Raw genomic sequence first — 26,136 nt, forward strand, 5'->3', positions numbered from 1 at the left:
CATACAACATTGTTAGCTTCAGTGCTCATCCTTCTACTTTCTCACCACAAATAAATGTTAACAGTAGGTTCAGCTTTAGAACCAGTTTAATTTACCACAGATGATTTCAATATTGCGTTTCTTCTCAATGCCACAATCAGTTGCTAGTTCAAGCTTGCCTCCAGCTATTTTGTTTTTCTAAGTATAATGCAGAAGCTTAATGAGAGCTTTGATAGATCATGCACTCTGGATGAAAAAAAAACCAACTCTAGATAAAGAAACAATCTTATTGCAATTTCTAAACAGTAACATCCATCCAGAAATTATTATCCCAAAGAAACAAATACAAGAAATGTGATATCAGTGACAGCCTCAGAATCCAAAACTGCATCGCTCTCTCTGTTCTTCTGAGCTTAGTACATTCTCTGTATTCTGAAGATATGCACACACAATAACACCTTAACCCACCCCCCAATGGTAGCTTTTCACAGATGAAAACAAACAAACAAAAAAAGAGCTGCAGGGAAATTATATATGTCATCAATCAGAGCACTGCTGTAACAATCCTGTATGAGTTTGCTTAAATACCGTATGTTCTGCCACATAAACTTTGATTTTTACATTGGAATCCTAGAGGCATTAATTCCCATCTCACAAAGGCCTCTCCTTGGAAATGGAATAAGGACAGGATGTCGGGTCAGGAACTTCTAGATTCCATTTCTGGTCCTATCATTGATTCACCGTGTGGCATTTGGAAACGTGCATAAACTCTGTTTTCTCAAAACAGAGTTCATATCTGCCTCAGCTAAAACCTTGAAGGCCATTTAATATTTACAAAACATCTGGAAGATACAAAAGCTCTATGTCAGCTGCAGAAAACAAAACTCCCTTCTTTTACCCAGTTAGTTATCATGTCAATATCAATGTGAAAGTTTAGTATATCTTAGCAGACCCCTTGTATGTATAAATGAAATTCCAATGGAAGATACGAAAATGTGTAAAGTTGTGCACAAAACATGTTATGATACACTGCAGAAGTAGCTGCACAACCTTTCAGACTACAGGAAATGCAAGCAGTATTTTTGTTTTGGTTTTGAACTAATACAACCAGTCTGAAGCTGGAAACAGAGATAATACTTCAACAGAAAATGAGCATTCAGACTGAAAAGTGGTGGGATGGTTTACAGTGAATCTATAAGTTGTCCTCACTTTCAGAAACTCAGAGGTCATCTCTGCTTTGGTAAAACATAGGCAGTTTCATATCAATACAGAGAAATTACATATCTCACCATCATTATAAATCATCATACGGTTATTAATTTAGGAAGCTTTTATTTTTATCTCCTCAAACATTTAACTCTCCATTTCCTCTCCTAAGAAAAGTATACACATGGATTTAATATCGATTATATTATTCCAATCTCACATTATTCAATTGCTTTACTATGGTCAGTGCCTATTTCTATACTGGCTGCTGTAATATAACACTAGATTACCTAGCATATTTGATGATTCAATCATGCTTGTGTCTAAGTCAGTCCAATATAGCCTTTGGTCCGCATAATCAATAGTGAGGTCATTGGCACGACCCACTTTATCCACCAAAGTGATGCTGTTTGTTCCATCCATATATGCTCGAACAATTCTAGGTTTTCCTCCCCATTCAGTCCAGTACATGTATCTGGAATGAGAAGTGGAACAAAAAGAGTACATCAGCTAGGTAAGACTGTGTTTAGCTGCATGCTTTGATTTTTCTACATTTGTTTTCAGTTCTTTAAAAAAAAAAAAAGAGGAATAACCCATGTGGTTATGTGCAGTATTACAGTACTCCTTTTTTAGACAAAGGCAGAAAAATATGATTGACAATTCTTAATATTTCATTGTAACCCATATGGCTGTGGAGTGTTTATAGTCTTTTCAAAGACCCTGAAGAAATGGAGCTATATAAACTGCCAATTAACTTGTCACGAACAAGAATATATACAAAAAGCTTTGAAAAACAACACTGTCCCTTACCCTTTGGTAGGATCAAGAGCCAGAGACCTTGGGTTGTCCAAGTCCTTCCACACAAGAACCTGCCTATACTGTCCATCCAGGCGGGCTACTTCAATACGATTGGTTCCAGTATCTGCCCAGTAGAGGTTCTTTCCCATCCAGTCTACAGCCATTCCCTCAGGATAATCTAGCCCAAACTCAATCACATGTTCAACAGAGCTCCCATTCATGAAAGCTCGGCTTATGGTCTAGAAAACAATTGTGTAAAAATATTACAGCGTTTACAGATGCCCCACTGAAATAAAAAGGAATAATTATTATGAAGTTTATGTACAAAAAGAAATTAGTAAAAAAAGTCAGTCAATGTAACATTTTTTAAAATAAATTTCTGTTGTCAAAAGAGATATAGATATTCACAGGATAAAAAGACCTGAATTTTCAGAAAGCTAATGGTTTCTGATGACCAGTCTAAGACATCTTAAAAGGATATGATTTTCAGAAAGCACTATGTATCTGCAGATTCTTCCTTGCCTTCTCCCTCTCTTCTATTTGCACACAAGAAGTTTTTCTTTAAACTATTTAATTCACTGTAATGTTTTAAGTCTCAGAAACACATCTCAATTCAGAGAAATCTGAATTACATTGTTTCTCATGATCAGTCACCTGGAGAAGTTTGCTGATCCCATCTACATTTTAGTTATACACACTCAACAAAACAAGTCATAGGGCACAGACTGTGTACTTATAAATAAGGCACTCATAACAAGAAGCACTGAAACAACCCCTAGGTAAATCATTGGTAACTTCCAGGACCAATGTACAATTACCCATTCTTGTTATCAACACTAAGCAATCACTCTACATGCCTGCTAATATTTCAGCTATTAATTTCTTAATAATTTGATAAATGAGCATATCAGGGTAAGAGACATTTTCTATTTTTAAAGGTAAATGTCAAAACCAGAAATCATGTAGTATATTTTTACAGGTATAACCCACATCTCAGAAAAATTATAATCTCTTTTTGAAAACGAGTCCTCATATAACCAGAGGCAGGAAGAGATCAGGGAAGTGGTGGTCACCAAAGGAAAGGGAGATGACTATGGGCTCTGAAGTTACACTACCTGCTGCTAAGCTGCAGGAGGTGAGGGGACAGGGGGAATGAAAACCCAGACATGCTGAATCATATGCTGATACATACGTGAAAATACAGTATGCTGGACAATTCAGGAGGCCACAAACAAGTAAAATGTTTTCCAGTTCTGCATAGAGTGAAACTGGAATCTATGCACTGACACAGCTGAAGTAATGTATTTTCCACTACAAATGGTTAAGACGACCATAGCTCCAGGTCTCCACGTGCTTGCATGAGATTTAGTAACTGTGTCTGCAGTACGCTAATTTATTACATTGGCACTGTTCCTGAAGGATAGGTATCCACACCACAAGCAGCACTGTTAATGCTAAAGCACAACCCTCATTAGTCTTCACCGAGAGGCTACAGAAACTGCATGTGCCCTAGAAGTCACTAAAAGTGAGCTTTTCCCTATTATGGCTTAGGCACATTGGCAAGGAAACTTTGATTGCTCTTGGAAAACCTATTAAGAGGCTAAACAGAGGAATTCAGTTCCAGTGAAGTGAATCTGTCATTTTCTACCATCACTTAATTCACTTCAAAAAGCAAAGTAACACTGATGAACAGCACAACACTCACTTTAGCATGCACCTGGATGTGAACCAAACATGTCACAGGAAATGTCTAACTCCTGGGAAATACACTGAGATAGAACTGGGGGCAGATGGGGACTTAACGCAGTGTGGAGGGGACTGGACAAGTTCCCTGGCCTTTTCTGTGCCAAGCTGGAGCCACAGACTAACAGCAACCAATCCAAAGTTCACTTGCCAAATGTTAATATTGACTAAGATTGCCTTCCAAGTCAAAACTGGAAGAGGATAGAAAGCTCGGGGGATTGCCAAGTTCGATGTTCAAATTACTCTACTATGTGACACGAAAACAGCTTTTCTACAATAGATACATATATGGATGCAACACATGCAGCATCCAAGACATTCGGTATGAGCAGACACCACTTTGGATTTTTATTTGAAGCAGGAAGATGCCTGTCACCCAACTGTGCATTCAACAATGCAACTGTCTTCATCTCTAAGAGTCTCCTTGGATGCAATTCAATGACAACATTAGCAACTGCAGGACAGATCATGTAACAGAGACCTTTGTTAGATCAAAGTAACTGCTGTGTGGCTTTATATTCAGGGAATTCACACGTCAGTAATACCTTCAAACTAACATCAGTCCAATAGATTCTGTTATCAGAGACATCAAAATCCAGAGCCGATGCTTCCTTGACTCCAGTAAGAGGAATAGCAACATCATTATTATTGGTTTCAAGGGAAATCCTATGAATTGCTGCTCTGCTTGTGAAAACTAAGAAGGCTTCAGGAATGATGCAAGTCTTCATGTCACTCAACAGCTCAAGGCCAATGGGACAGGCACACCTGGTCTCCTGGGGTGTAAAGAAACACAGATGGCTGCAGCCTCCGTTGTTCTCTGCGCATGAATTAGTTCCTTAAAAAAACAAAACAAAACAGATATCGGTGCATTGTGGAGGTAGGGGGGAAAGGGGATGGGGGGAGGCTGAGTGGAAACACAGTGCAATTATAATTTTTCAAAATAAATTAACACTATGGGTTGTCACCAGGGAATTCTAAAAAAAAAAAATAACATTCAAAACTGTTTCTTTCCTTCTACCCAGGGATTAGGAAGCTGGTCCTATCCCTTCTATAGTACAAATAACAGCTACAAACATATCCTTCTAGTTTTCCCAAAGATTAAATTCCTTCACTGAAGGCAGGTAATTACATACACATTCAGCTTGGTTATTTTTGGCCAAGTACCCCACCTTTGTATCTCTTTGAAACCACCAGTTTTACAAATGTTCAATGATACAAAACGGTGAGAAAAGAGCTGGATAACTGCAGTCCTTTCCCAGCTGTTTAATTTAAAGCCGAGAAGATTCATTAGCAGAAGCAGTTCCAACAAGATCACCACAATCTCACATTTATTTTTTCGTGTGAACAACCGTGACCAGATGGGGAGAGAACGTGGAGGGGAAAGTAAGGACCAAAAGATAAATGAGTGACTTTCTCCATCTGCTGGAACCAAGGATTTAGGTATTTAAAGACTGTTACCACAAAAAAAAAATCTCCAAGGTCAGTCTCAACCAGGTTTCTTTTAATTTTCCCTTTTTAGGGCACACATATTTCAGACTGATGCCGTAACTTGCAGCTTGAGGACTTGATTATCCTTTAAGTAAAGCTTCCTGAAAGGCTGGAAATCCATGCACTGGCAGGGTGTAATTTGACAACCTACTTTACATGATTCTGCTGCAACTATTCTCAGTAATTTTAATAGCTGACCAATGCATCCATTTATTGCTATGCCCAGACTCCAGTGTTCCAGGTAGCAGACAGATCTGTGGTGAATACGCACCTCTCATGCGTTACCACTGAAGCCAGGAGGTCCTGTGACATACTCCTCTGCAGAATGCTAGCAGAGGACCTAAAACACTGGCTGCACCTTTCAGCAGATGCAGTGGAAGAACACGGAGCTCCAGCTGCTGATCCCATGCTAAGGGCAAGATTTTATTGTTAAGATTTAAGTATGATTTAGTTGTTAAAGTTAATATTTAAGTGCCACGTGCTTTGAGGCAACATTGTAATGGCCATTAACTCTGCCTATACCACCCGACATAGTAAAAAGCATTCTGCTAACTGAACATCACTGGGACTTTGTACTGGAAGAAAAGAACAACAGAAAATGAAGCAATTCTGCGAGCACCAGAAATAATAATTCCTATAGATGGGAGGCAGGAATAAAATTCTCCTCACAAAAATTCAAAGAGTGTAGTGGAAGCTGTGGAAGACTTATGTCAAACGTCACTAAAAACTGGAAGCCCGCACTTCTTCTGCAACACTGTATTTTCCCAACTTTACAAACAATAGGTGCAGTTTTCCTTTAAAATGATTCAAACATATGAGACCACAGTTACTGTCATTACAAGTGATCAACAGCTGCTTAATGAAAGCAAGCCCATCTAGAAACTACTACAGATCCACCCTACGATTGCTTATGCTTACCAAATACTTTGGTAACACTTGTTGCTTTAAGGCCCATTAAATCTGGCAGCTGATCAATAATGATGTCTCTGCTAGCCTTGATCTTGTGAACTCTTTCAATGCTTCGTCTCTGCCAGTCAGTCCAGTAGATGTAATCTCCCAGCAGTGTGAACCCAAATATATGTGGAAGCTTATCTTCTAGGAGGGTTTTCCTCATTGTTCCATCAACATTTATGACCTGTGGGATGCATGAGAAAAAAGGAAAAAATAATCTTCTCTAATGCGGGTACAATTAAAATGGCAATACCAATCATATTTTGACAACTCCTCTATTTTTACGCAAGAATCTCCTGGAATTCACAGCATGCTTCTTTCAAAAGAATGTACCATTAGGTTTGTTGAAAGAGAAATATATTGGAATGACAAGACTGAAAGTGGCTAATCTCAGCCCTTCTCCATTGAAAAACCTAAGCAACATGAATTTAACTTGCATCAGTTCAAACCTGCAAAGACCACTGCAAAGGGAGTGGGTTTTGGGATGGGAGTGAGGTTCAGGAGATTTTTATCTCCATTCACGTCTTGGTCTCACTACTGAACTCTCTCGCCAGAAACAAGGAATTGCTAGAGTGACCTTTGGCACTCAATCATGGGGAACGGAGGCCATCAGAATTCTTTCAGAGCACAACAAGGCCATGTAGAATCTGCACTTTCTGCAATTTCATTTTTTTACCATAAAAGAATGAAGTTTTTCTCACTGTTGTGGTAAGCAAGATCTTTACGATGTGGAATAAGTATTGACTTATATAAATTTGTATTCCTAAAACTGCAGAGAAAGCAAAATAGTATTGGAGATGGGATAAGCCCCACAGATATATATACGCTATTGGTTAATTATTTCATAACCAATTGCTACAATGATCTTGTGCTACCCCACTTTGCTTGGCATAAGGAAAGAGATTCATATGGTCTGACCCTGATCAACAATCATTGGGCAAGATAGGAAATTAAAACGTCCACATACAATTCCCCATGCCACACCCCTAAAGTCACCTCCATCTACTACACAAACTGCAATAATCTTTTCAATCATCCATCTCTTACCCAAGGCAAAGAGTGTATATTTATAAGATCCAGGCAAAATATTTATCTGACAAATCCCCAGATTCCTCGCCATCCTACTTCTTGCAATTGGTAGCTGTAATGTAACTACAATATTTTTAAGGTGCTACTTGAAAATTTATACTGTGAGCAGCATCAAGGTCGGTATCACATTAAAACTAAAACAAAAGACCACAACTTAAGACAATTTATTTTCCAATGTGATTCAATCAAATCTCCATTTGTTGCTAGAAATGCTTCACAGGTGGACAACTGCTGTGCTTTAATTAAGGCTACCATGGCTTGTGACTGAGGTTTTAAATAGTCTCCTCTTTACTATTATTTGGAAATTATTTGTTTATTCAGACTCAAAATACTAAACCTGTACCTTGTAGGTGATTAAGTTGCCTTCACTGTGCCTTCACTTCTATTTTCTTGTGATTTAAAGACATGTATGGTCATTTCAACACTGTATTCCTCCGACTTTTAAATTGCTAAGTGTTGAAACAAAATTTATTTCTTATTAAAAACGTCTGTAACTTAAATGCAATGTCATATTAAACCATTAAATGCTTAACAATATTGTGGGAAGTCAAAATCAACTATCAGTTTTACCAGAATTTAATATAGATATTATAAAACGGTAAGTTGTGAGGCTCTGTCCATACATGGTAAGCAGTGGAAACACCTATAATTTCTTTTTTTAACATGACCAATGACAAACACCACATCTTACTAAATTAGCATGTGAATGGCAAGGATTGGGGGGGGCGGGGGGGGGGGGGGAGCCTGAGCCAATCAGCGACAGTGGTAGTGCCGCTGTGATAACCTATTTAAGAAGGTGGAAAAAAACATGGCAGCGGCCAGAGAAAGGACTGAGAATATGTGAGAGAAACATCTATGCAGACACCAACATCATGGAAGGAGGAGGGGGAGGAGGTGCTCCAGGCGCTGGAGCAGAGATTCCCCTGCAGCCAGTGGTGAAGGCCATGGTGAGGCAGGCTGTCACCCTGCAGCCCATGGAGGTTAATGGTGCAGCAGATATCCACCTGCAGCCCATGAAGGACCCCACACTGGAGCAGATGGATGTGCCCAAAGGAGGCTGTGACCCCGTGGGAAGCCCGCACTGGAGCAGGCTCCTGGCAGGACCTGTGACACCATGAAGAGAGAAGCCCACGCTGGAGCAGGTTCGCTGGCAGGACTTGTGACCCCGTGGGGGACCCAGACTGGAGCAGTCTGTTCCTGAAGACTGCACCCCATGGAAAGGACCCATGCTGGAGTAGTTCGTGAAGAACTGCAGCCCGTGGGAAGGACTCATGATGGAGAAGTTCATGGAGGACTGTCTCCCATGAGAGGGACCCCACGCTGGAGCAGGGGAAGAGTGTGAGGAGTTCTCCCCCTCAGGAGGAAGGAGCGGCAGAGACAACATGTGATGAACTGACCGCAACCCCTGTTCCCCATCCCCCTGCACCGCTGCAGGGGAGGAGGTAGAAAAAATTGTGAGTGAAGTTGAGCCCAGGAAGAAGGAAGAAGTGGGGGGAAGGTGTTTTAAGATTTGGTTTTATTTCTCATTACTTTACTCTGATTAGATTGGTAATGAACTAAATTTCTCTGAGTTGAGTCTGTTTTGCCTGTGACAGCAATTGGTGAGTGATCTCTCCCTGTCCTTATCTTGACCCACGAGTCTTTTGTTATATTTTCTCTCCTCTGTCCAGCTGAAGAGGGGGAGTGATAGAGCAGCTTGGTGGGCATCTGGCATCCAGCCAGGGTCAACCCACCACACACGCATGGGACACGCACTAGATCTTCCAGCCACCACCACAAACAGCAAGGTGAGCAGTCAACTACTGCATCCTATTTACCTATACTATACACAAAAATCATCACTATAACACAGTCTATCTTGCAACGCTAGAGTGCAGATGTCTTCAACCACAGAGGAAAACGACTTCATGAGAGCTTGAACATGAAGACTATCTAGCAGCTTATGTGAATTTGAACACATGCTACAATGTAAACCTCTGGATTCCTTCCAGACAAAAAAGCCTCCTGCGGGAGACAGTCAAAAATAACACTGGCATTCCTGAAAACTAAGTTTCAGGGGAGTTTTGTGTCAGTCCATCAACCTACAATCCTTCTACTACTTGATAAAGTAGCAGAGACTGAAGACTAATGTCTTTTTATTTTGTTAAGCTAAATAGAGTACATTAAAAAAAAAAGGCTGTATCTGCAGTTAAAAGTCAAATGGTTCTGCAATTATCTCATTACATCACATCCAGGCAAACCCTAAATGCTCACTTATTTAAAACATTATCAATCCCACAGGCAATACTGCAGGTTCAAAAGTTCATCATGCATACTCAGGTGGTGGAGCCAAACTGGTGCCACACTAAGTAAACAAGACACCATTTCCTTTACAACAATGCATCAGCAGGATGATGATGATCAAGCTACCACATTTCCAATTACCTTTACAGATATGGACAGTAAAAGTATAATTCAAATACTAGAGCTGTTGACTAAAATATACCAGATTGGATCCAAGGATGTAGAAACACATTATTTAGATTCACGCACATCTGTGGATGTTGCAGAAGTCACAAAGCCGTTGAACTTCATGAACCTCATGAAGTTCAACAAGGCCAAGTGCAAGGTCCTGCACCCGGCTTAGAACAATCCCCATTATCAATACAAGCTGAGGGATGAACGGATTGAGCAGCCCTGCAGAGAAGGACTTGGGGGTACTGGTGGACAAAAAATTGGACATGAGCTGGCAATGTGCGTTTGCAGCCCAGAAAGCCAATCATGTCCTGGGCAGCATAAGAAGCAGCATGGCCAGCAGTCGAAGGAAGCGATTCTCCCCCTCTATGCTGCTCTTGTGAGACCCCACCTGGAGTACTGCATCCAGCTCTGGAGTCCCCAGTACAAGACAGACAGGGATCTGTTAGAGCGGGTCCAGAGGAGGGCCACAAAAATGATCGAAGTGCTGGAAGACTTCTGCTGTAAAGAAAGGCTGAGAGTTGGGGTTGTTCAGCCTGTAGAAGAGAAAGGCTCTGGGGAGACCTTGTCGTGGCATTCCTATGGCTGTTCATTCTCTGGGAATGGAGATCCAAAATGTGGAATCAGACAGCAATAAAATACTTAATGGTTTATATTTGGCTAAGAAGGTGATGGAATAAGTGTTTGCTGTCACTGTCCCAAACATCCTTCCCCCCAATCCTGCAGGCAGAACACCTACGAATCCAAGCAGGGTTCCCTTGGATGCAGAACAGCAGCTCTGACTTGGAGGATTTTTCTGTGCCATGGGCAATCAAGTCCTCTTACTAGTGGATAATTTGTGGCAACAGGCAGGAAACGCTAACTAACTGTTAAGACTATCTTCTAGTAGCAGCCGGGGCAAAGCTTGAACAGTGAGCTGTCGCATGCAGTTCAATATAGGTACATATACATAGTCTTTACTTCGAATTTTGCTGCCATCCATCTTCCCAGAGATTTACCTCTTCTCTAGCATATTAACTGAAACCATGAGGATGCAAAATAAAAATCTACAAACAGGCCTCACAATATGGCCAAAAGCACAATTCCTTTCACTAAAATGGCATAGCTAATAAAATACTGTAGTAACTCATCATTTAATATCTGAAATGGTGTGTAGCCTGGCAACTGCAGCCAAAGGGAAGCTGTTAAGGTGCATTCCTTATCATTTAGCACAAAGAGACTAGAATAGGCTTTCTTCTACTCAGTGTTTTCTTCCTCTTCCTTTAACTCATAAATGGATCTCAACTTGGGTCAAAGGATAAACGCAACACTAAATCTGCTCTGCTTTCCATACAAAACACTGAAAGCACTTCTTGAAGAGAGGCACATACTAAAAGCCCTTGATTAGTCTTAAGACTTCAGTGACAAATCTCCTAATGAGGCATCACCAAGTTCACCTAAAATCGGTTGTGGGCAAAATGAAATCAACATCAAACGCCTTAATGAACTGAATTATACAAAAAACACGATAAGGTGATAAGGTGTGATTTTTTTTTTTTTTAGATGCTGCTGCAGTGTATGCAAAATGATTTAACAAATATTTCCAAATATAACACTCAAAAGCTCTTGGCTCTTTGAAGAAGATTAAAGTAAAACAATGCAATTAAATTCTACACTTCAGCATGATTCATGTAGTCAAGTTATATTTCAGGTGCACCTGTGAAAAAAACAACTATTCAGCATACATACAGGATGTCTTTTGACAGAACAACAAAGAGAACTCAGACACCTTGCTCCTATAGTTAATTCATTAAGATAAAACAAAATTTATTCAATTGCTACAGACAAAGCTGTAGTCAAATGGAGACCAATTCTTGGGGCTGAGCTAAATCACTATGTGAGCAGTAAGCAGACATAGCAGGTTGGCAAGGGTAAAATGACATGACTGCCATGAGACCCATGTGGTAGGCTTGTGAGTCTATGACTCTTCTGTTGTGGATCTATTCCTCTTCCCCTGTGGAAGAGGAGAGCTATACTTTCTTTTGCTGTGAGAGTGACTGAGAACTGGAACAGGTTACCCAGGGAGGTTGTGGAGTCTCCATCCTTGGAGATATTCAAAAGCCATCTGATCACAGTCCTAGGCAACTGTCTCTAGGTGGTCCTCCTTGAGCAGGGGGGTTGGACCAGATGACCTCCAGAGGTCCCTTCCAACCTCAACCATTCTGTGATTCTGTGAATGGCTTCTAATGATTCTCACCAGAAGACTCTAAAAAGGCATCTCAAATGAACAATTCCCAGTCGTCTTTGGCTGGAGAAAGTACTTGTGAGACAAATCACGTGGGTGATAGTCAACAGGGAAAGAAAAAGACAAAGAAAAATAGAGAGAAGTGGAAAACTCTGGAGGGTAAAGAAGCCTGCCCCAAAAAGAAAAGAATGAAGCAGCTGTGAGCAGTCTGTATTACAGTCTATATTCAGCTGAGTATAAGCCATTTGTTAACATTTCCAACAGCTGAACACAACCACCTTTCATCAATGCTTTGGGATAAAAGTGAACTCTTTTTTTCTGGTGTGAAGGGGCTTAATGCCAGGCATGTATTGGCAGACACTGGCAAGCAGAAGAGAGAATAACATTAAAACAAGCAGTATCAGAACCCATATATCAAAAAAGGGTGGGCATGGACGGACAACAGACATATCTGGCCATTTTCCACAAAAAAAGACTACTTGAGTCTCTTAGCAATCTGTTGCCTCAAACACTTGAGTAAGACTCAAGAATTCAGAAAGCAGTTCCTCATTGTTGTCAATAATTTCTGTCCACCTTGACAATATTTAGGCTACCTGGTAAAAGCCCCCTCATAAATAAAATTCATCAGGTTTCTATTGTCATTACATTTCATGGATTAACCCTACATGTACTATTGTGGCTCTTCTTTCAGATCATTCTCATTTCAGGTAAGCTTTGATGTTGACGTACATTTTTATTATTATTTTCTGGACCCTCACATTGCATAGGTGTTAGTGTTGGTTGCCAACTGCAAACTAGCAGCACCCACCTACATTTAGAATAAGCTATGAGAGTACGGAGAACGAATCCATACAGCATCGTAAGTGAAACATCCCTATGAACTGTGGATAACAATTTGCCATTCGCAAATACACGTAGTGACACACCACCACCCTTTTCTTACATATTCTTTTCCTTTCTCTAAGAGACTCATTTCTCACTGCAGAACATGTCATTTTAGCTTGTCGAGGATACAGCATGACAAGATACTTCTATATGGCTGCGCATATATGGGTCATATTTTCACTTGTGACACAAAAGCCACTTTGAGATGCTCAGTAAAGAGAATTCCAAGGATTATCAAATGTCAGTATGCTTTTTTGGCAGCCTTCCCTCACAAGTACCTTTACAGCCTCCTAAACCTAAAGCACAGCAGTAACAGCCAACCATTCCCACTGCTAGTCTCTACCTTGCATCCATGGTGGTATGCTATGGCTGGTACAGCAGCCATGCCTGTCCTACAGACAGACAGGCAAAGCAAAGTAGCTGGTGTGTAATACCAAATTAAAGCCATTGGTAAAAGAGCCTGCACTCAAACTTTTTCTGATAGTCTTACACACACACACAAAAAATTCTCAACAATCTAGCAATGTCAGCTTCTTGATGGGATACTCCAAAACTGTTTGTTCCAAATGCAATGACTCCAGCACATTTTCTTTATCAATTTGTTCTGTTTCATACAAATTAAAATCTACACTTAAAAATGAATATAAGACAGTTGAGTAGTGACTTGTTAAAAAGAAAACAACCTAACCACTACAAAGATGCCAAATGCAAAAGTATAAATTTACTTTATGAAAAATAGTAGTTTATAGTCATCTCGCATTTTCTCTGGGAGTAATATAAACAAAATATATTCTTATTCTTGTGCTCATATTATCACCATGTGAAGTGGTTGTTTATTTGCAATGTTGATCTGTTAGTATTTTTGCATATCAAATCACCACACCTGATTTTCTCCTAGGACTCCACAAAATCTTATTAATTCCAGAGAGAGTATTGCATTTTCAGACAGACTTTTCAAAACACAAGCACATGTAGTAAGCTCTAACAGACACTGATCAATGGATAAACTTCTTGTTGGAAAGGCTGTATTAACATGATTGTGATTTTGAACCTGCTTATATTTTAATAAACCTCATCTAGGAGCAGCTAATGTTCTCCATATGAGCTACATCAGCCTGACATTTCCAGAACTTTGTTCTGCTTACAGGATATCAAAGGATTAAGGGTGCAGCTGGTCAATTTGGCAACTTTTCTCTCATAAGCAGGAACACAATGGCATGCTTCAAAACTCCTTAAAAGGGGAAAAAGTTAAACACAAACATTGTCAAAATAATTTATGGCAACTGGTGGCTAGACCCTAAAGCATAGAGGATCTACTGAATTAGTATTTCAGTGTTATTTTTAGGTAGAAGTTGCTTATTTAATACACTTAAGGGAAATTTTACCTTCTGTAAATGCTTTTTCGTTCTGAAATGTTGACCACCATGAGTTAAGTTTAAAGGGGCATGTGACAACTCTGAAATTTAGCTAACATCCATTATGAAAACAATATGCCTTTCCAACTTCTAGTTAACTAGTCTGGGAAAGCTGAAGAAGAATTTAAACTTTTTACAATAATATTTTTAAAACATACATATCTTAATTTTTCTTACTTCTCTCCCGATTTCCCTTTTCTTCAAAGGGATTTGAATAGTCCTCTAAGATCTTTACCCTCTCCTTTCCAAATTCAAACATCTTCCCAACGCTAAGGGTCTAGTCATGACCCTCTCTTGTGCTCTTTCCACATCTTTTTTACATACAATGCTAGGTCTCATGCAGTCAACCTCTGTCCACAGTGAACTAAGATTAAGTTAGAAGTGTTTTGTCCAGCATAGTTGGACCTTTTGGTCAGAACTCAGCTTCTTAGTCTTCCCTTGGAGAATCATAACATTTTCATTTTCTTAACCTCACCACAGTGCAATTATCAGAAGGCACTTGTAGCTCTTCACATCCTCCTCATACTGTGGTAGGCATGTATAGTGCTTCAGAGAGCCAAACGATGCGTCCTTTATGCTCTAAGTCACCAGAAATGTCACATATGGAAATTGCATTGGAAGTCAAAGGTTAAAAGAATAGATTCTAGATTAGTTGACATGTCCATCTATTCATGGCACTACACATTGAAGAATGGATGCTTTTATCCTCATTTAATAGCCAAGTCTCATGTCCCTCCTTTAGTTATTCCTCAGAAATTGAATCAAAGTTCTCTCATTAAACAAATACGTCTATCAGAGGGAGACAGATGAAATACTAATCCAATACAAATACAACCAAAGGCAGTGGGCATACAATGCCTCCTTGGAGGGAGGCATGAAAGTCTAAGGACTCCTGTGTGCATCTACAAATATTCATTCAGTTCCTCATCTCATGAAGCCTCCTGGCCCAACTAAACAGCAAGTTCTGATCATGATTCCCTCCTATTTGTACCGTTTATAGAAACACTGCATTAGACTAATCCAATAAACCCAGTCTTACCTACCACCATGTACGGTGTATGTCAACAAAGCACAAATAAAAGCCACACACAGAAACCTAAACTAGGTTGTCCACAGTTATCGGGAGTATCGACAGCTCTACAGAGCCCAGGCTAAGATACTGTGCTAACACAACTACATTGCTAGCTCCTGCAGAACTAAGCCAGGTACCTCAGCACAGCAAGCTCTGACACATGCAAGCACTCTCACAGCTGAAATGTATCTGCTGAAAGAACAGAGTGTGGCAAGACTCCTCCTGCTTTCATAAGATGCCTGCACTCCACGGTCACTTGGCATAAGCAATACTATCAATCGTATTTATTTGAGACACTATTAATATTAATAAGTTATACAAGGTAGCATTCAGAGAGTTTATTGACAAAATGTAGTTACCAGATGGTCTCTACTCCTTGCAAATGTTAAAAAGGCAAAACACATAACTTTTGGGCAGCACAATCTTAATCTGTTTTCAAATAAAGCTACTTTTCCTTCTCAGGCCAAAGCCTGGCAGCTCAGACAGACCCTTAGAGGATGTTCTGAAGCTCAGTCCATTAGGTTCACCACAGGAAACCAAGTCCTGCACAGCTGAAGGCACTGCTTCTAATGACCGTGGTACAGAATGTGTTTTGTGGTATTACACAGGGAGGGTGCCACTACTTCTGCAGCCAAAACTCAAACTCTCTTGTGGGGTAAACGCAACACAGGAAGATGCTCCATTACATTGCTCTCTCTTCAGCAGCCCTCTCTGGAGGTCAGACCATCAGTTGAATTGCCCAAAATGTTACATTTTTCATGTAGATCTCATGGTTGTATGAGCGAACTGTCCCATCCCAGTTCTTAAACAGCTTTTTCACCACATGAGCTCAGTGTACTTTAACAAAAAGGAAGATAACACCATCCTGTTCTCCTGACAGGACAATGGAGGCATAGGAAAGTAGTTGCCTTGAATCATCAAGCAACACTAAGAACTCAAGAGACTCATGGGCCAACCTAACAGTGGATTCACCACACCACAGTGCCTCCCTTCCCATGCTCAGGGAAGTGAGAGCATTTGCCAGGTGGAATAACCTTTCAAGTGAGGTTAATGTGCAATATCTTCCACTTATCGGAAGAAAAATAAATAAATAAATAGCACCCCCCCAGTTCATATACAGGGCTGGTTTCACTCAAGAGAATATAAATTCTTCAGTCCATATCACGCAGCTTATTTTCAATCCAAGGCCCTAGGCCTGATCAGCAGAGAGATGTGTAAAGGCTCCTGAGAGTAGATCTAAGTCAGGTTGTTCATCAAGAGCTTCCTAGATCAAAGCAATATGAAATAGTGAAGTCAAGAGTTTAGCTGAAATTTAGGATGTCCTTTTAGCTTACAAGACACATTTTTAGGGCATGATTCCTGTATCCCAACATAAGTAAACAAAAGAGGTATATTTAGGATCTACTGACAGAAGAAGAGCAGGCACACACAATGTCTTCAGGAAGTTAGCTACAGTCAACTGCAACTTGCAAGCTTCTTCTCTGCCTTTATCAGGCTGGTCTAAGATCATAATTAAGAACTCCACTCCAGAAGAAAAGTACCTAAGAGCCCCTTCTATTCGAAGTTGAGCAGTTAACTCAGGTATAAGGAGGGTGGTTTAGTTTTATGGCTCAAGGATTAGACAAAGTCGGATCCCAGCGTATAACCTCAAGTCAGTCACCAAATCTCTCCAAATATTATTTCTCCATGTGCATAACATGCATAAAATTTCGCCCTCTTTTCTGAATCCTGCCTTGTCTGTTCAAACTGATTCTCAATACCAAAGAAAGGAGCAAAGCTAATACATATTTCAGAGCACAGCAGTGCTGCTCACGCCAGTTCAAGCAGATGCCACCTTGCCTCTAGCCCCCCATTCCCCTATTCACACTGACACCTTCTTGCCATGTCAGCACAACTACTTGTGTGGCAGAAAACATATCAGACTGAAAAATATAAACCTTTTTGGCTGGTTATTTTTCAGCTGGATCAGTTCCCTGCTCTGGTTCTCCATGTGGCTGCACAGACTGCTACGCCAGCCAGAATAGAGCAGGAACACACTATGAGAGAGGGAGGGCAGGGATCGCATGCACGCACTGATGCAAAGAACTTGTATGACACCATCTTCAGTGATGTAATAGACCCATGGGAAAAGTGTGTCTTTATAGCGTGCCTCACTGGGTAACAAGAGGTGTTCTTTCCTTTTGAAACAGAAGGAATGATTTTATACTTAAAATTAATTGGGGGACATATTCTAAAATAATAAATACATTGAATAATTGAAGACTTATATAGTTGATAATTGTACCTTAAAGGGCTGACAGTTAATTAGAAACAAATCATAAAGCTTGTGCTCTTATTCTTATCCAAATGTCCCAAAAGCTCATATTTAATGTGAAACCAGCATTATTTGAAGACACTCAATCCTGGGTAAAAGGGGCAAAATACAATCTGCACATGCAACTGAGTCACCCACAGGGCATGTCTGCAAAACCAAGCAATAAAAAAGGGCCCAATGCCACCCCTCACCTGTAATCTGCCCACTAATTACTCTCTCCTGCAATAACTAAAACCCAAAACTCCAGGCTCACTTTCAAATTCTTAATGACAGGGGAAAAGAACACAGTTTTTTCACCCTGAACTTGCAAAGGAGGCAAGGATTCCACCTGCTTGCACTCCAAGATTTATCTTTCTGCCCTGTATTCCCTTTACCTTGCAAACACTGGACTGGAGGAAAACCTCATCTCTCCAAACAGAGATTGCAACATGATGTTTCTAAGCCTAGAAAGGCTTAGAAAGGTTCAGCAGAAAACTAGAATTCAATTTTAAAGGGGCAGGGAGGAAAATCTGTGAATTTGAACTATAAATTTTTAAAAAGAATTCATTAATGACAATAGAAAGGTTCAGCAGAAAGGTTCAGCAGAAAACTAGAATTCAATTTTAAAGGGGCAGGGAGGAAAATCTATGTGAATTTGAACTATAAATTTTTAAAAAGAATTCATTAATGACAATATTTCCCTCCCTGAAGGCCGGCACAACTGAAAACCTGATATTACAGGAGACTGGGCTTACAAGAAAGGGACAATGAAACACCAGTAACTACATTTTTATGGGTTTGGATTGGAGGGCTTGTTTTTAGAAGGACGGTTATTTCTAAAATAGTTGTTTCTGTAGCATACAAGCAACTGCAACCATGGCAGCCCAGGCTAGAACAACAGTGATGGAGTAGTAGATTAAAAAATAAAGCATTTCATGTAAGCCACAAATACACTCCTCTAACAGTACATTTTATTATAGGTAAAGGGCAAAGACAGAAATGCTGATCCCTAAACTCTTAGCTCCCAGGCACCCAAACTATATGGATCAATTGTTGCCCCGCCATGTCAAGGGAAAACCCTTGAGCTTAAAAATATTTGAAAGATGAGAGAATAATTCAGGTAAATAGTGTATGCATACCAAGCTTTTCTTCTTCTGTAGATACCTGTTTTGGTTCACTGTTGGAGTCAGATACTAGGAATAGATGGACTTTGGCTTGACCCCAGATGCCCTTTTTTAAGTTCTAACTCAATAATGTAATAGGAAGTCCTGAAAGGAACAAGAAGTTGACTTAGAAAGAAAGAATGGAACTGATCATCTGAGCAAGTGTTTCCTACCTTCTGATCCTAATTAGGAGGGGAAGAATCTCCAAATTAAAATCCTCTCTGCCCCTGAGCTCAAGTATGATTTTAGCAGTACTCACGCTCTCAAATAAAAGAGAGGGATCACAGGAGATAATCAGCTGCACCCACTTCTCCTTGCTGAGATCTTATTAATGCCTCTTCAAACAATGCAACTCTCAAGTACAAGAACAGAGACAGATAGTTGGAACCGATTAATGTAAAACCAAAGCAGTGTCTCTCATTAGTAGTATGCAGAGTTTGCATCTAGACTGCACGTGACATTTCTGGTTCATAATACTTTCAATAGATAGAGAAATAAGAGGTGGAAAGTAAGGGAGAATTGGAGACAAATGCAAATACTGTCCAATATTAAAGGCTTTGGAGGAACTCTGCCAAAAATGATATGCACATACAGCAGTAAGCACAACAGCATTCAACTTGGATGCAACTTTTATCTGCTACTGTAACATAAAGGCATAATCCTACTACAGCATTTGTTTGTGTGAGTATCTTTAAGAATGCATGGCATTACACTGCTTTTATTTTTTTGAAAGCAGCATAAAAGCACATATTCTAAATTAAACAAAAATATTTGCACTCATATTATCGGTCTACTTTCCAATATTCCTACAGAAAACTTACAAATTAATCAGAAACATATGCTTAAGCTTTATTTAAACCTGCAGGAACTTCTGGCAACAATAAAAAAAAAGCTTAAAGGAATCATTGGTAATCTGCCTATGAAAACATACCAAAAAATCTAAAATTCTTCATGAAATTCATGAAATATATTTTGAAACCAAACAAGTGAACAATCACCAAAAAAAGGTTACTTCTAAACAAGGATTTGAGCCACAAATACTTAGATTTGCAAACCAAATATGCTCATTTTATTTAATCCTAAAGGCAATTTATTCAATGTACATTACAGATAATTCTTTTAACCTTGTTAAAATAGCCAAATTTCACATACTCAAAATTATAAACGGTACTGAGGCAAAAAAACATGAGGCCATTTTAAACTCAGTCTCTTTCGCTGGCCTCATACATTAACAAGAATGCTATAAGGGAGTTATCTTTACTTGGAAATGACAGCCTTTACTGTTTTTCATAGAAATCCTCAGCTAATTTAACTGCCAGGCTGGTTCCTCGAATTCTAAAACATTAATCTGGTCCTGAGGGATCGACGCTATAATTTAAGTCATTCTATGAGGAGGGCTGATTCACTCCTGATGTTGCTTGAGTGACACAGCACCTCTCCTGTGTTCAGTTCCAACCTAGCTATGTCAGCCTTGCCCGAACTAAGGCTTCAAAAAGAAATTACAGAGAATGAAGGCAATACAAACTTTTTTTTCATTTTTCAAACAAGAAATTAGAGAGGAGCCTATTCTCAGCTCAGAAGAGGTCAATGGCACAACTGATAGATGTTGCAGGGGTATTCACAGAAGTCCATTTAGGAATCAGATATCTAACATTAGAAAAGAAATCACATTCTACTGGAAAATGAATCTAAAAGCTGCTTCTGTGAAAAGAGTTACATAATCAAAGAATGTTTTCTGAAAAATATTCTTGCGTAAAGAGGAAAAAAAAAATCTTACCATTTTCTAGCCAAGAAAAATTGAAATATGGTAATTCAAACAGTATTATTTCTTCTCAAGTTAGTATCCCTAGAAACGTGTATTAAGATTTCCAATTCCCTTTGCTTGCTTCTTTCAGAGGTATGTGAAGGCAAGAAACTGTTTCTCCTGGCTCTTGTTGCTACCAGTGCAAAATTATTTCATATGCTTCCTAGGAAAAAGTTCTTCAGTGTGATTTTCCTCTTGCTTTGGATTAAGAGGTACAAAAGCCAGTGTCATTTGACAGATATCCATGAGAAGGGTTAAGTCTTTTTTTCCCCAGGTGAATGCTTGGCTCCACATACTTGAGAAAATTGAAGCCAGAGGCAAAGGTTTAAGATGCTCATTTACATCTCTCAACATAAACTGAGGCTATAATTTTATTACACAATAGCCCCGCAACTTCATGACCATTTTAAGCCGCTGGCAGAACCTCTCCTACACATCAACCTTTGTAGCTCATTCTCATTTCCTTCTACACCAGCATATGCATTTCTGTGGCTGTACAGTCAGCTAGACCAAGGATTTGATTCAGGGTAAAACTAACTTCTTTTCCTGTCCTCTCTCAGCTCTGACTTAAACCAATCTCAACACTTCGGTGTAAATCTGGTTTGAAGGCTTTTGTCTCCAAATCAGAAATGCCATGGCCACCTGAAGTGCTCTTATGAATTTTCTTCCACCAATTTTACTCAGAAAGCACTGAAGGGCTAGGTTTGTATCAGTGAGTTTTACACCACATCATGTGCCGTCTTCCCACAGCTACCATAATAAGGAATTTACACCAGCGTGTTGTACTCTGGGTAATGCATCAGAAACACAGCACTCCTGCCTGACCCAGAATGTATGCTATCAGGTGACCTGTGGCTTGTGTGATTAAAGTCCAACTGAAGAAACACTTTAAAGCTGAAAGTAGTAAGGAAACTTAAAAGCGAACCACTCTGAGACACAAGGACAGCCCACTCTTCTCCTGCATGCCAGCTTCAGTCTTTCAAAACAACTGGATGTTGTCAACTGCTTAAAATGATAGAAATACGTGCAAGAACTATATATATATTGACCACTAGTTTATTTTTGTGGGTATAATGCACTCTGCATCATATAAATATATTTCTTTTGATTACCCTTGGACAAAACAGTCATGTAGAACTTGAAGCACACATAATACTACTTTTTCATTTAGCCTTTTCTGCGGTAAGGTCAATTTTATGGTCACCCCCATGTTACATTAAACACAATTCTACATAGTATATACCAACATATGTCTACAGTTTCTTCAACCCCTTCTGCCAATCCTGTGATCCCTTAGCTGAAATTAAATTGTGTTTGGATGTTCATTCAAAGGTTGTACATGAAGGCTGGAGAATCAGGCTGACAGGAACCTTGTAAAGTTCAACAAGGAGAACTGCAAAGTCCTGCACCCGGGGAGGAACAACCCCATGGCACCTATATATGCTGGCGGCCACCCAGCTGGAAAGCAGCTTGGCAGAAAAGGACCTGGGGGTCCTGGTGGACACCAAGTTGAACATGAGCCACCAAGTGCCCTTGCTGCAAAGAAGGCTAATGGTATTCTGGGCTGCATTAGGAGGAGTGTTGCCAGCAGGTCAAGGGAGGTGATCCTTCTTCTCTACTCAGCACTGGTGAGGCTACCCCTGGAGTACTGTGTCTAGTTCTCGGCTCCTCAGCACAAGAGAGATGTGGATATGTTGGTGTGAGTCTAGTAAAGGGCTACAAAGATGATTAAAGGACTGGAGCATCGCTCTTACAAGAAAAGGCTGAGACCACTGGGCCTGTTTAGCCTGGAGGAGAAGGCTGAGGGGGAAATCTCACTAATGTATGTAAATACATGCAGGAAGGGTGTAAAAAAGATGGAGCCAGGCTCTTTTCAGTGGTACCCAGTGACAGGACCAGAGGCAATAGGCACAGATTGAAACATAGGAGGTTCCCTCTGAACATCAGGAAACACTTTTTCACTGTGTGGGTGACCGAGCACTGCCACAGGTTGCCCAGGGAGGCTGTGGAGTCTCCATCCTTGGAGATATTCAAAAGTCATCTGTTCCTGGGCCACCAAAAAGTCATGGTCCTGGGCAACCAGCTCTAGGTGGCCCTGCTTGAGCACAGGGGTTGGACATGATGACCTCCAGAGGTCCCTTCCCACCTCAACCATTATGTGATTCTGTGTGACTGCTGTTTTGTGAAGCCTTTTCATTCTAAAGAATAAGCAGAGATGAGTGCTTCCCACCTCCATTATTTGCACTCCCATCTTGTACCCTGTAAATCCCTCCACATTGTGGTCTCCAGCACATATGGAATGCATTGCGAACAGACAATCTGCCAGCTGTGGTGGCAACTGAGAACCGCAATGCTGTTATAAAACAAGAAACTTTAATACCAGTTTTGATGCAATTATGTTAATAAGCTGCAAACATAACCATAACAACAACAAAAAAAACCTTCTCTGCATTTTATTTTTCTTTAGATTGATTTAATTAGATTAAGGAAAAAGAAAAAGTTGCATCATGGTAAGTTAAGTTACAGAACTTTTAATTTTTCTTCTAGATTAAAAAAAAAAAAAAAGTCTTTTAAAACCTAGTTTCATAAGGTAAACTAAGATATATTTCCGGGTGTTGTTTAAAATGTAGGTATCATTAACAATATATCATTTCTTTTGGTTTTGCTATCTATAGGTTATTACCACCCCACAGGTGTAAAGTCCCCCATACGTAGCCAGAAGCTGCATCTTTCTAGGTAGTGTTTGTAAGCATATTTTGAAGTAATAATCCCATAATAGATGACATACTCACTCTTGAAATCTATTTCACTTCACAGTCCCCCATCTTTTCATGCACTCGATGAACCATTTAGTAGTAGAAGAGGAAGAACCTCTGCAGTATTATCATAGATTTAATCAAGACTTCCTTTTTGTCAGATCTATGTGGTTCCATTCAATTAAAAAACTCACCTTATCACATTAGAAAAATTTGAGGAATTGTTGATGTAGTTGGGCAAACCTGCATGCCATATGTCAAACTAGCAGGATACTTCATACCAAGGATGTCCTGGATCCAGAAGTCATTTTGCCATTGTAATGAAAAAACCTCTTGACAACAACAGACTGGTACTGAAGAGAAAAACAAAGATATTTCTCTTGCTCAGTACTGGGTGGGCTAAGGAAACTCTTGTGATCTTAGTTTGAGACATGGGTATCAAACCCAGCTTTTGAAAGATCAGAGAAGAGACTACTAGTTAACAAATATTTCTCAGATATATCACTACCCCCCTCTTAGTATTTATTTTACATTAATTGTAGGAAAGCACTTGCATATGCTAAGTTTGCCCTTCCTAGAGCTTTTGGTTAATGAAAGCAAATGACTTAGCTGCCCTGTGATCCCTGTTATAGAAAAAGCGCATGATTAGCGGGACAGGGGCAAGCTTCCTAACACAAGACCATGGTTTCACCGGCTCCCAGTGCCCTGTTCACTGCACTGCAGGACTTATTTCCCCCAGTCTCTGCAGGCTTATGCACCTCCTTTATGCATACACTTGTGGACAATGTAAAAGTGTTTCTCCTCTAAGAAGAGGTCTATTTTTATAAGGGAACAAACATACTTTAAAAAAAAGTGTAACATCTGATTTTGGTGATGCACTTGCCATGTTCTCTTCATAAACTGTACTGAGTGAGTATCTGAGCTCCTGTTTTTGGTTGTTTAGTCAAGATGCAGTCTTCCTCAACATACCACAGCTAATACTCCACTCATTCCTTCAGCCAACTTTAAAACAAAGCAGTTCATAAAAAGGTTAGAAAGACTGTTTTAGCTACCTTCTGTCTTTTCATTTAAGAAATCTGTTGCAAAAGCACACCAGCTATTCAGAACGAGACACATTCATACTTCACGTGTATAAATCATTCCCTCCAGCCTCTCACTCAAGGGTCAAGGCTAGCCTCAGAGAATGCTTGCCAAGGTCCCCCTCTCAGGAAACATGCCACCTGTGGGGCTCTAGGTAGAATGCTCCCGGTACCAGCTGAAGTACATTAATGGGCTGTGGAGACACCTCCTCTATCCTTTACCAGAGATCTCTGCCATCCCCACATGGTAGTAATCACTCATTTAGCAACCTCAGTAATTGCCAATTTTTTTTTTTTTTCATTATAGTCTCCACCAAGTTTGCAGGCCTGCAAAAAGACCTGCATGTTTTCATGGACACAAATATTCAACTTCTTTTCTAAAGTCAGATTTAAACTTTTGCTCAAAGTGCTGGGCCCCAACACTTGTGAAGCATTCTGCCCCTGTTCCAAAAAGGGCTCGGCATTCCTGCTTTAGCTCCAGCTATGCTTTTGATCTCATACCTTGCACAGCACTTCTGGCTTTAAGGTTGCTGTACCGTTCAGTGGAAAGCACAGAATGAAAGGATATAGGAGTTTCAGGGATGAGACCAGCCTCATCAAAAGGCTAGGTCTTTGGATGTCCACCTGTACATCTGTTTTTTGTGGGTTTATTTGTTTAATATTATTTATTTATAATTAGCTGAAAGGGATTAATTTCTATATACCATTTCATTAGTAGTGGTTTACAACTCCATTGTAAAACACTCTGAAATAGCTACAAAAACAAATAGCTGCAAAACCAAAAAATGTATACTCTTAATTGCAATAAAATGGCCATGAAGACATTCTCCAATCAGACAAACCATTCAGAAGGCTCTCTGGGGACCAAAAAAAAAAGACGACTTCTCTAAATAGCTAAGGATAAAATACAATTTTAAGGTTTCCATTACCCTATGGGAAGGAAAAATCTACAGCCAACTGTATCTTGATATAGTTCTGCTTAGCACCATTTATAGAGAGAAAACAAGTATCAGTAATCAATCCGTGATGTGAGCTTCAACAGTAATACACATCAACACCAGAATTCTTTCTTAAAAAAGGAGAAAGTCATTGTATTATGTAGCCTTCCAGCAATTAAGTTTATTTGATGCAATATTTTCCACTGAGGCACTCCTAGTGCCTTCACCATTGCTGACAGAACAACGTCAATGGGGAGCTGCAAGCCAAAGACCACCTAACAGACCTGCACTCTGACACAGACTGAAAAAATAGCGTAAGTCATTTCCACTGTGATATTGAACTTCAATCATCTGAGTTTTGGAAAGACAAAGCTGACTTGTATGTTCAGAAACAGAGAATTAGAGCCACACTTGTGTGTGTGAGCAGACACCTGGATGCTCTCTGCTGATAAATGCATTTGAAATATGGCTGCCCCATGTCACATGAAAACAATCTGTCGATAGACACAGGCATCAGACAGGGCAACTGAGGACCAGAGATTTAGTCCCAGAAAACAGGAAATACCTTGCACTACAGCTTCTCTGTCTTCTGGTGTGTTCTTCCCCATAAAGCAGAGAATTCTCAAAGTAGCTGTGAAGCATCAATAATCCCTGGCTGGTTTGGTGCCATTGTCAGTGGCACAGGTGTATAGTTTTTTTTTTTTCTTTCTGCAGATGCAGGCTCAAATTTAAACACCAGCAACACAGTTTTGTTGTTTTCTAGATTCTATTCTGACATGGCAAGTTGTGGTCACTGCTC

General features: G+C 39.9%; 1 protein-coding gene across 3 annotated transcripts in view; it reads right to left on the reverse strand.

Moving 5' to 3' along the window:
* The window catches only part of LRP5 (LDL receptor related protein 5), a gene marked incomplete at its 5' end in the record, with an annotated part of 238,636 nt that overhangs the window by 34,336 nt on the left and 178,164 nt on the right, over positions 1-26,136 (reverse strand). For all 3 annotated transcript variants that reach the window (XM_082318162.1, XM_082318164.1, XM_082318163.1), the window contains 4 exons: positions 1,476-1,660; positions 1,996-2,222; positions 4,272-4,561; positions 6,133-6,349. In XM_082318162.1, the coding sequence (XP_082174288.1) occupies positions 1,476-1,660; positions 1,996-2,222; positions 4,272-4,561; positions 6,133-6,349 (919 nt within the window). The remainder of the gene's footprint in view (positions 1-1,475; positions 1,661-1,995; positions 2,223-4,271; positions 4,562-6,132; positions 6,350-26,136) is intronic.

The sequence above is a fragment of the Platalea leucorodia genome, assembly GCF_965183815.1.
Source record: "Platalea leucorodia genome assembly, chromosome: 7".
Taxonomy (NCBI): Eukaryota; Metazoa; Chordata; class Aves; order Pelecaniformes; family Threskiornithidae; genus Platalea; species Platalea leucorodia.